Here is an 11,443-nt window from a genome sequence, read left to right on the forward strand (position 1 = left end):
CCTCCCTCCCTCCTTCCCTCTCTCCCTCCCTCCCTCCCCCGAGCCACCCGGCGGGGTTTCCCGACTCCCTGTCCCTGGCTGGGCAGCAGGACCAGCTCCCACCTGCGGGTCGGGCACGGCCTGAGCCACCTCGTGTTACAATCTGGGAGTCATTCCCTTGGGAAAGGGAAGGTTTTTTTCCGGCGGCCCAGCCCGTGTGTGTTTTGCAGTGCTCAGGCAGCTTGTGTCTTCATTCTCCTCCCGTTTTCCTGCTCAGGTGTGGGAATGTGAACTTTGCCAGAAGAACCAGCTGTAACAGATGTGGGAGAGGTGAGTCCCCGAGGGGATGAGTCCCCTTGTCTGTTTCTGCCTCTCTAGAAGGAAACTGTTGAGTCTTTTTTGATGAAGCATCAGCCGAGTTGTGTGAGAGTCGCTCTTTGGTTTTTCTTTTTGTTTTCCAGAAAAAACGACAGAAGCCAAAATGATGAAAGCTGGAGGGACTGAGATAGGAAAGACACTGGCAGAGAAGAGTCGTGGCCTCTTCAGCGCCAACGACTGGCAGTGCAAAACGTATGAGCTGCAGGGGCTGCTCCCCCGGGGCTGCAGAGCTGCAGGGGGGTCCCTGTGGCAGCAGGAGGGCAGAGGTGCTGAGCAGAGCAGCTCCTCTGCTGGCTGTGCAGGCAGCCCGTGCTGGGCAGCAACCACCTCTTGGCATGGCTGGAAATTGACAGTACTGGAAAAGGGGCTTTAAAAAATCCAGGCTAGACAGGTAAAAGTTCCTGTTCTGCTTTGATAAGCTGAGAGATTTCTTAAGCTCAGAAGAAACGTGAAGCTGGGAGTGACACCTGCATTGCCCTGTGGTGGTTTATGGTAAAAATTCACCAAGTGCTTTGTGAGCAAAGCTCAGCACGGAGTTAAATTCTTGGGTGTTCCTCCAGGCTGTCAGTGGAGAACATAGAGATCTAAGTTAGAAGAGAACTGCTTCAGCAGAACGTTTGATTTCTGAGGGGTGCTTGCAGGTGCTCAGGAGCACGTTGAAGTATTTCACATTCTGCCCAGTGAAAGCTGGATTGTTTTATTCTCTCTGCCAGGAGGTGGCTGTCCTAGTACTGCAGCACAACACGTGAGCTTTTTATTTGAAAGGCAATGTTTCCCATTTCTGTCCTGTTGTTCTTGCCCCTGAAGCTGTGGAAACGTGAACTGGGCCAGGAGGTCAGAGTGCAACATGTGCAACACCCCAAAGTACGCCAAGCTGGAGGAGAGGACAGGTGAGGGCTCTCCAGGAACACTTCTTACACATCTCAGTGCAGCTTAATTGAAGGGGTTGTTCTCAGCAGAACTGGCAAAGCTGGATGATCTCCCACACCTGAATGAATCTGCTGGTTCTCAGGCTTGCTGGCCTGTAGTGCTGTGAAGTGTCTGAGGGCTTCCTTGAGGAGGTCCCTGAATGCTCAGGTTAAACTGCCTCGGTGTCTGATTTTGATCCCAGGGCAGCTGGAAGGAGTGATCCAGTAATTCAGTAACCACTGGTGTCCATGTACAGAGGGCTCTGCAGCCCCAGGAGCAGTGCCTGGGGGCTCTGTTGCTTGGGCTGTGATCTCTTCATGAGGCTTGAGGTGCCTTTTGAGCTCCTGCATTAACCATGAGCCAGTGGTGCCTGGAACAGAGGATTCCTTACAGTCTGGGCACAGCTGCTGTCACACTGCCAGCAGGATCAGGTGGAGAATTTAATGCAGTGTGACACACTGGAAAAGAAGCGTGGAGATGAGCACAGAGCTTGTTATCCAAAAGGAAAAGGAATATTTTTAATATTCTTATTGATTATTTTAAGAATATTAATGAATCATGTTCAATTTATTTCAGATAAGATTTCATAGCACTAAATATTTTTTAAATATTCTATTTTTTTAAAAGGCTTGGTTACTTTTTCAAAGTTCTGGTGCCCTTCTGGGGAGCTGGGTGCTCAGCAGGCTGTCAGCCTGACTCTGTTTTCATTGCTGTTGTTTCTGGGTTGGTGATGTCTCTTCATCCATGTTCTCAGGTTGGGTTTCTGGGGAACTCTGTTTAATAAAGGTGTCTGGGAACAGTTCCTGTTCCCCTTGGGATCACGTCACGCTCTGACAGGTGATGCCCACCAGTCTGCTGAAGGCTTCTAGAACCTGAGAAGGTTTATGCTGGGCTTGGTGCTTGGTGGGGCTGACCTGGTGCAGCTGAAGAGATTGTCTGTTCTGCCCCTTTCTCAAGGCTACGGAGGAGGGTTCAACGAGCGGGAGAACGTGGAGTACATAGAGCGGGAGGAGTCAGACGGGGAGTATGATGAGGTGAGGGGGGGGAGGGGGCACCTGGGGGGGCATGGGGCACCCAGGGAGGGCATGGGGCACCCAGGGAGGGCATGGGGCACTTGCCTTTGCTTTTGGTTTCCTTACAGGGAGAAGCACGGCTCAGGAGGACACTGTGCTGTGTCTCTGGCACGTGCTGAAGTGGGAGGGTTTTGAACTGAAAGTGCATCTGCTTGGTCTTTGGGGGGTTTAGAAACTTAAGAATGAGTTCAAATTTAACTGGTACAGGTTATGTTCATTGAACTTGTGAGGGAGGTGGCTTTAAGGTCATAGAATCACAGACTGGTTTGGGATGGGAGAGACCTTAAAAGATCACCTAGATCCAACCCCCCTGCATGGGCAGGGACACCTCCCAGCAGCCCAGGCTGCTCCAAGCCCCATCCAACCTGCCCTTCAACACTGCCAGGGATGGGGCAGCCACAGCTTCCCTGGGCAACCTGGGCCAGGGTCTCACCACCCTCACAGCACAGGATTTCTTCCTAATATCTAACCTAAATCTCCCTCTACCAGTTTTAATCCATTCCCCCTTGTCCCAGTCACTGCAAGCCCTTGTCAACTTCTGTGTTGTTTTCAGGTAGATGTTCAACATAGTTTGACAAAGATATCCCACAGGCACAGACACAAAACCTCTTGTAAATTCAGATCTTCATTAGCCTTGTCTGTGGGTGCTTGTATCTAACACAAGCTTCTCTTCAGAAAGGTTCCTGTTGCCAGTTGATGTCTCATGACACTCTTCCTTCCCTTTGAGGCAGTACCTTGTTTGAAATTGATGTGTATTTATTTTCTCATAGAAATGTAGTAAAACCCACAAAGTTGGAAATTACTTTTGGTTGAATCATGTTCTAATGGGATGAAATGTCTTAGTTTGGGCGCAAAAAGAAGAAGTACAGAGGGAAGCCAGTGGGTCCTGCATCCATCCTGAAGGAAGTAGAAGATAAGGAATCTGAAGGGGAAGATGAGGAGGATGAGGATGAAGATCTCTCCAAATATAAATTGGATGAGGTAGCATGCTTTGTTTTGGTTGGGGTTTTTTTTCTAGCAATTAGTTTTTAATTACTTCTGCATTGCAGTTGAGCAGTGGGAGGTGAGGTTGGTCTGTTTGCAGCTGCCTCTAGAGCAGTTTGGAGGGGCAGCTGTCAGAGTCAGGGTCCCCACAGCTGCTGGAAAGCATCTGCACGTGCTCTGCTTTGTTCCAATTCAAAGATGCATCATTTTTCAAAGTAGTTTATCTGAGATCAGAATCAAAAGTGTCAAGATGTTTCTTTGGAACCTTCATGTCTAGTTGCCCTGGAGAGGGCACAGTCTTGAATTCTGTTCTTAGCCTTTTAAAACCACATCAGAGTTCTCTTACAAAATGGAATGAAATATTCAGAGAATTTTTGTCTCTTATCTTTCCTGAAATACATGATGATCACACACTGGGCTGTCCACATCTTTGGACAGCATCTTGCAGAGATATGCATATATGGTAATTTTTAACACAGCAGTCACACAGCGTCTCTGCAGGATTGTGCTGTGCGGGTAGATTTGGGACCTGAAAATTCTTCCAGGCACTGGGATAAATCAGTCTCTGTGTTTTCATTAATGTTAGTTAATGTTAATTAAGATGAGACTTCAGATGGGTTTTCTGCAGGCTTTTTAACAGTTTGCTTTGAAACACAAATTTTTCAGTCACTCTTAAAACGTTTGGATCTCATTAAATGCACCAACAAAGGCTGGGGGGAGAAAAGCACAAACCACAGAATAAATAAAAAAGCACCAGCTGGGGGACGACAAATATTCTGTAAGCACTTGTGGTGAACCTGCTGGTTTCCAGGATGAGGATGAAGATGATGCTGACCTGTCAAAGTACAACCTGGATGCCAGCGAGGAAGAGGACGGCGCCAAGAACGCGCAGCCCGGCAGGCGCAGCCGCTCCAAGTCTCGCTCCTCCCACTCTCGCACCTCGTCGCACTCATCCTCTCACTCGAGCTCAAGGTCTAGGTCCAGGTAAACGGGTACAGGTCAAGGGTAACGCCAGGCAAAATGTCAGTATCTGACTTCTCTATTTACCTTTTTTCTTTTTATTTTTTTTTCCTCCTTGATTGCCTTACAGTTTCAGTTTAATTACGATAATGGTTTCGTGTCGAGAATTTACCTGGGTAGATAATGTTTTGTTCTGACCTCCTGTGGGTCCTCAGCAAGGAGGCTTCTGGTTGGTTGCTTCTGTAGACCTAAGTTGATATTTCATTTGAATCCTTCCAATACATTTAAAAGCATGTCATTTTTGATAGCATTTTAGACTTGTTGGCCACCTGGGATTCAATGGGTGAACTCTTCTTAGCGCTGTGGAGTTGCTGGACGGGGAGGCAGAGGGGGGTGGTTCTGCTGAAGTGGGAGGAGGAGCAGGAGAGGGCAGTGATGGTGCAGTCCAGGCAGACTCCAGATGGAAGAAAGCCTGGAAGTAAAAGACAAGAAACTTGAACTGAGCTTGATGGTAACTGAGAAAACTTTAAGTACAGTGGCAATATTGTCAGATTAAAAGTAAAAGTTTACATTGAGCCTGTCTGCTGGGTGGATTTATTACTATTTCAATTCAGTAACATACAATAAATGCTTTGTAAGCATGTGGTGTAAATGTAGCTTTTCAGCTGCCTTACAGCTATCACTCAGATGATAGTGATGGGTTTAAGACCTCAAATCCCTACCAGTTCATAGGGTTATACATAAAGTTCAAGTTTCTTCTGATCTCCTCAGCTGTGTAACTGCACCTCTCTGCTCCCACTGCTGTGGTCACTGCCCAGGTTCTTCAGCCACTCATCTGGCTATGCCCTTTGTTTGTTCATACACAGATGTTAATACTGAAGTAAAAGCTAGCTTGTCATAGCTGACATTTGCAGGGATCTGCCAACTTTGAACTTTTTGCTTCTAGCTGCAGAATCAATTGGAAATACCAGTTGCCATTTGTAGATACTTCTTTGTTTTTTTTGAAAAAGGTTTCAATGTATTTCCTAGTTAACAGGTGTCATACTGCTGCTGTTTTGCACAGTGAAATGAAAAATGGGAGCAATATCAAGAACATGTGTAATACACTTTTCCTGAAAAGATTAATAGGATTTGATGGCAATGCCTTCTTTTTACAATGGTTGATGCAAGTCTGCTACCATCTTTACATATCTTTTGTGGTTTGTGCTTTAAAGAAAATCCATCAGCATGAAAAATGTGAAAGTAGTTTTGGCTGGTTACAGGTGGTGTTGGGTATGGATTTTAGGCAAGAATTAATTACTAATTAATTTTTAATGCAGGGGAAAATTTTGAGGAAAACTTGAAAGTGCTTACAAACTGCTTGTGAGAGCTGACTGGGGGAAGATTTGAGCCAGGTGCTCCTAATGCTCTTACCTGCTCCCTGTGGAGGAACTGATGGGTTTCAAGTTGAAGCACAAACTAAAAGTTAAGGCATTGATGTAATGAAATGGTTAATACACGTGCAGTTGTTTCATTTTGGCAAATAACTGCCATCCTGTTTACATTTCGTGCTTTGTTTTAGGAAATGTGAGAAAAAGTTGACTTTATAAATGTTTTGATGCACCATCTTACTATATGTTAAAGTTTCTGTTCTAAAATGTACTGTTGGTGATGCTGGGGGGTAGGAGGAAACTGTCCCTTCTCTAGTGGCTGCAGGCCAACTTGTCCTGATGTGGTGTTGTTGTCTCTGCTGCTGACAGCAGCAGTTACTCTGCTAAATGCCAGTCAGACACTGGAAAAAAAAAAAAAAAATCTTCCCTGTTGTTTCAGGTCCCATTCAAGAAGTTCTTCCAGTTCCAGATCAAGATCTCGTTCCAGTTCCAGAGAACAGTCTAGATCTCGTGGGTCGAAATCCAGGTGAATGAGGTAGCACCACTCTCTCCTCCCAGGGAGAGGAAAGGGCAGAGGAACCAGCCACTTGTTGAGTTCATCATTAAGTTTTGCTGGTCAAAAAAAACATTAACTCATTTTTATCTTGGAAGTCAGAATTCCTGGGGTCCCTGCACCAGGTTGTTTCCAGTCCAGAGGTATTTCTTGGGAATGCCAGGTGTTGGTTGAAGAGTGTAAGTCTGACCTAAGCTAGACGAGTGGACGCCACAGATCTGCACTGGGAAGGAAGAAGAATTTGAATGCATGGTTATTTCCTTCAGGAATTTTTTGCTGGTTTTACTGTTCCCACTTTGGCTCCTTGATGTGGAAGAGCATTAGAAAACACGCTGTGCTTCTGGGTTTGTGTTAGTGGTAACTTTGAATGTATCTGAATTCCACGAGGTAGTGCTGCCAGTATCTTCTTGAATGTGTAAAAACATTGATAGGAAACAATGTGAGGAGCTTGAGTTAGCTGGTGTTTTCTATGTAGCAGGGACTGAACTGTGGAGGAGGAGTATTCCTTGAGGTGTCCTGGCACGGGCATCCTGGTGGCAAGGAGGACCTGCCCCATGTCCAGGCATGCAGAGAGTCTTAAAGCTGTAAATAAGGAAGTTTGAGCTGGGAAGACCCACCCCAAATGGTGCTGCCACCGTTTGGTGGCAGAAACATGCTGTGGATTATCCCATCAGGGTCAGCATGAGATGGGATCCCTGCTTTTAGGAAGAGAAGAAGGGGACCTGTGCTCCACTCATCACTGAGCTGGGTTATTTACTTCTGGACACAACATCCCCTGGGTGTCTGTGGTGGATCAGCTTGAGTGAGGCAGGGCTGATGGCCAGTTACAGTAAGAACCCTGAAAATATCTTGCCAACAACATACACTGTGTTGGTTTGGATTTTCTTAGTATTTTATCCAGCTTACTTAAAAAAAGAAATCCTGTTAGGTGTTTTTATATAATTTTGGAATTACAGTTCAGGACTTTGTAACTCTACTACTTTTTCCATAAGTGGGTTTTTCCCTTTTTTTTTTCTTTCTCCTCTTTTCAATGACCAAAGTGATTTTTTGAGTGCATGTAAGTGTTGGTTCATTTTGTTTGAAACTGCCAAAACTACTGTATTCTTAAATATTTTGCTGTGGAAGGTCTTCCTCCCCACCTCAGTTGATGTTGGGGTTTGCAAATGCACCTTCTGAGGGTTTTTATTTACTATTCTAGTGAAGAGTGAAATGGCTAGTGAAATATCTATTAATTTGCAATGAAGGGTGGTTGATCAGCATTACACCTGTGGTTTTCCAGCCATTTTGCTCTGGGAATTACCCACTGAGGAAAGTCCTTACATAGGCTGCATCCTGCCCCAGCTTTCCCAGCATCCCCTTGCCAAAAGGCGTCGTTCTGGTGAAGGCTGGAAAGAGGTTTCCAAACCACTGGTGGCCTCTAGATCAAGAAACCCTGTTTAGCAGGATGTATTGAGAAAACTACCCTGGCAGTTGAAGTCTCTATTGACAGATAACTATGGAGTAAGTATTAAAGCATCCACAGATTAATTGGATAAAACTCTTGATGTGACTAGAGTAGTGAGTGTTCATGAAGACTTGTCTCTTTTTGTTCTTTTGATGTTATACCAGAATTAAATCTGATTTATTTCTTAATCAATAAAGATCCAGCTCCAGGTCCTACAGGGGGTCTTCCACCCCAAGGAAAAGATCTTACTCAAGCTCTCGTTCATCATCTTCCCCCGAGAGAGGCAAGAAGAGAAGTCGTTCTAGATCCTCTTCATCTGGTGATCGCAAAAAAAGACGATCGAGATCACGGTCACCCGAAAGGTTTGGGTTTATGTAGAATAAGAATGGGTGTCTTTTACATGTGTGGTTTTTTTTATTATTTTACTGTTATTATTATTTTCTTACTGGAAGGACTGGGAAAGAATTTGATCAGTTATTCTGATATTAAAAGTAGTTTTCTCCCTTCCCCTTACTGCTTCCTATTAAATCCTCTGTAATTGCTTCCCTCCCCCCATCCAGTGAAACTTCCTCCTGCTGGGAGCATGTTCCATAGAGAGACTGTCTGAAAAGTGTTAACCTGTACATTACTGATTTATCTTCATAAGTAAATACTGCATTTAGAAATTGTATTCTAATTTCCATATTAAACTTAACATTTTTAGTATTAAACTCACATTCATGAGCTTAAAGTGGTTTAAAGCTACCTTTTATACTCGTGTAAGGCCCCTATCAGATATACTTGGCTTCCAGCTATTGTAGGATGCAGACTACTCACAGTGGATGCTGGAATTAATGCCAACTTATTTCTTTGCATGCTTTCTCCATTTGTATCTTGCAGACGCCGCAGATCTTCATCTGGATCATCCCATTCTGGTTCCCGTACAAGTTCTAAAAAGAAATAATGTATTAAAGGTCACATTGGGGGGGGAGGAAAAAAAATCAAACAAAAAAAAAAACCAAAACAAAACAAATTCCAGTCAGTGCATGAGACATTTTTAAGAAGTTGGTGTCTTACTTGGTCAGAAGTGCTAAATCTGCTAGTAGAGGTGCATGTCTGTCCTTGCTTTCTGGAAAACTGCAGCTTTGTTCATTCATGAAACAAAAAGTGAGGTAGCATTTTAAGCCATAAACTCCCCAGAGGAGGTGTGCAGATTTATTACTGGAGTAAGGGGGTTTTTTATTACTTTTAAAGACTCAGTTACTCAGTTCCTGCCTGTCTTACATGTACGAGCAGGCACAGCTCGGATGTGTTCTGACACAACTCTGCTCTTCATGTGACCATTACAAAAAACAGTACTTGAGGAATATGGAAGAGCCCATGAGCTTTCTGCATCCAGCTCCTGAGCTGCTCTGGTGTAGCTGGGATGGGACCACAGGAGACTAGTGTAGCTGTAGGGCAGGTGTCACCCCTCAGATGACAGTAGTGAGTACTTAGGTCTGATTGTTTCTTTATTTCTCTGTGTTGAGGTTAAAGTGCAGCTGGATGCCCCTTTTTCTCTTTAGCTCTGCTCAGTGCAAAGTAGTTGTTAAATACCCAGAGCACCAAGTGATTCTCTAGAGTGCATCAGACTTCATCCCTTGGCAGCCCGGGTGACTGAGACCTGGGGCACCTCTGGGTTGCTCCAGGCTGGTGGCTGCTGGTGCCTGTCCCTGTAGAACTGATCTGCTGCAGTCAGCAAGGTGCATGGACCCTGGACTCAGCCGTCCTTTCTTGTAAAAGGATCATTTAGGAACTACTCTTGAGATGGAGGAATCTGGAACTAGCTTCTTGGAATGAAGTGAAGCTTCTGCAGGCTGTCTAGAATTCATTTTGGGCTGACTAAAATTTTCAAGGTATCTGAATTTAATTTATCTTTTAAAACAAATAAACTATGTAGAAAGTTCTGACATCTTAAATGTGTTCTTCATCAATCATTCTTATTCCCCTAAACATAATTTATGGCTTAAAATGCTTTATTGAATCTATTTTACTAGCAATACCCCATTAAAACTCAGTCTCTCTTGAGCTCCGTTTGGTTAAGGTTTAAGTATCGTCAGTCCATCACAAGGTAAGTATGTTAAGGAGAATTCTTGGTTTCAAGGAAGCAAACAGCAATGTGTATGTACTGATTTGAGTAGCAGAACTTGCAAACCCATGTTTGACCACTGCTTTTTCAAATGAACTGCACCAAAACAAATGGAGCAAAGTTCAAAACCTACATTCTCTTTTTCTTTTTCTTTTTTTAAGACACTTCCTTTGGGCTGGTATAAGCAAAACGTTTTTGGTGCAGGGATATTTTGATTAATCTTTTTGCAGAAGAAAAATGCTCTGCAGTTTCTTCTTTAATGCTTTCTTTTCTCTCTGATTTCAATGCTAAATGTGTGTAGGTTGCACAAGAGCAGGTTAGTCTTGTAACTGTGCCTCTGACGACTCCAGCCTCCCAACTACTAACTTGTAAAAACCAGATCTAATAGATGCTCTGTTGTTAGCCTTTGGTTTTTCCCTTGTGCTTTGTATTAAAACTGTTGCTGTACTTAACAGATGGAAGTTTTTAAATTTAGCAAACGATAGGCTACAGACAAAGGCAAATTATGGTTTCATTTGGCTTAGATAAAATGTAAGGCAAACTGATTCTGTAGACAAGTGTAAATAAAACCTGTGAGTCAACTGTGCAGTGAGTGCTTTCTCTGGGAAACAAACAGCAGCACATTGTCTTTTTAACCAGCACCAACAGATGAGTTTGTGGTGGTTGTTCTCTGGCCCTGCAGTGCAGGAAGGGCAGTGTGTGCACTTAGCTGGCCAGAGGTACCATAAACCTCTGGATTGGTCCCCTACTGTGTTTGGATTCAAGCACAGCATGTTTAAAATGAGCTTTTACAAAACTCCCAGGTGTTTGTTCTCTGTGTGTCCCATATCTTCTTTTCAGGAAGTTTTTAGAGGATGGAATATGTTTAAATTATTTGTTGGTTCTCTGACCAGTTGTTACCTGTGTCAGGAGCCAAGCCAGGTCCCACCAAGCTCCTGAGATCATGAGGACATAGAAAGGGCATAAAGCTACAGGTGGTTCAGAGCAGGGCTGTTGGGGTGGTCAGGTGCTCTCTTGCCTTGGAGCTGGGGCTGATCTTTTTATTTATTTGTGGTTAATCAAGCCACTTGGAGCCTAAGAACAGAGAAGCTACTTCGTTGAGCCTGAACTGTGCTAAAACAGTCTTGAGACTCATTTTGGTTGGAAATGACCTGTAAGACCATCCAGTCCAACTGTTCCCCCAGCCCTGCCCAGGCCACCCCTGCCCCATGTCCCTCAGCACCACATCTACAGGGCTCTGAGATCCCTGCAGGGATGTGGAATCCACCACTGCCCTGGGCAGCCTTGAGGGGAATAAATTGTTCCCAAGATCCAATCTCAACCTCTCCTTGCACAACCTGAGCCCATTTCCTCTTGTCCCATCCCTTGTTCCTGGGGAGCAGAGCCCGACCCCCCTGGCTCCAACCTCCTCTCAGCAGCTGCAGAGCCAGCAGGTCTCCCCTCACCTCCTTGTCTCCAGGCTGGACACCCCCAGCTCCCTCAGCTGCTCCTCTAGGACTTGTGCTCCAGCCCCTTCCCCAGCCCCACTGCCCTTCTCTGGACACGCTCCAGCCCCTCCATGTCCTTCCTGTCCTGAGGGGCCCAGAAGTGACCCCAGGACTGGAGGTGCAGCCTCAGCAGTGCCCAGCACAGGGGGACAATCCCTGCCCTGCTCCTGGAGGCCACACCAGTGCTGATACCAGAGAG

At 45.1% G+C, this 11,443-nt stretch overlaps 1 protein-coding gene across 1 annotated transcript in view; it reads left to right on the top strand.

The window, feature by feature from the left end:
- Nucleotides 1-8,848, top strand: part of ZRANB2 (zinc finger, RAN-binding domain containing 2) — an 83,549-nt gene extending 74,701 nt beyond the window's left edge. The window contains exons 2-10 of the mRNA XM_009994583.1: nucleotides 257-309; nucleotides 441-549; nucleotides 1,165-1,247; nucleotides 2,224-2,300; nucleotides 3,183-3,320; nucleotides 4,135-4,307; nucleotides 6,093-6,179; nucleotides 7,848-8,012; nucleotides 8,530-8,848. Coding sequence (XP_009992885.1) covers nucleotides 257-309; nucleotides 441-549; nucleotides 1,165-1,247; nucleotides 2,224-2,300; nucleotides 3,183-3,320; nucleotides 4,135-4,307; nucleotides 6,093-6,179; nucleotides 7,848-8,012; nucleotides 8,530-8,593 — 949 coding nt within the window. The 3' untranslated portion in view covers nucleotides 8,594-8,848. The remainder of the gene's footprint in view (nucleotides 1-256; nucleotides 310-440; nucleotides 550-1,164; nucleotides 1,248-2,223; nucleotides 2,301-3,182; nucleotides 3,321-4,134; nucleotides 4,308-6,092; nucleotides 6,180-7,847; nucleotides 8,013-8,529) is intronic.
- The last annotated feature ends 2,595 nt before the right edge of the window (nucleotides 8,849-11,443 follow it).

Source organism: Chaetura pelagica, unplaced genomic scaffold (genome assembly GCF_000747805.2).
Source record: "Chaetura pelagica isolate M959 unplaced genomic scaffold, ChaPel_1.0 scaffold243, whole genome shotgun sequence".
NCBI classification, from domain to species: Eukaryota; Metazoa; Chordata; class Aves; order Apodiformes; family Apodidae; genus Chaetura; species Chaetura pelagica.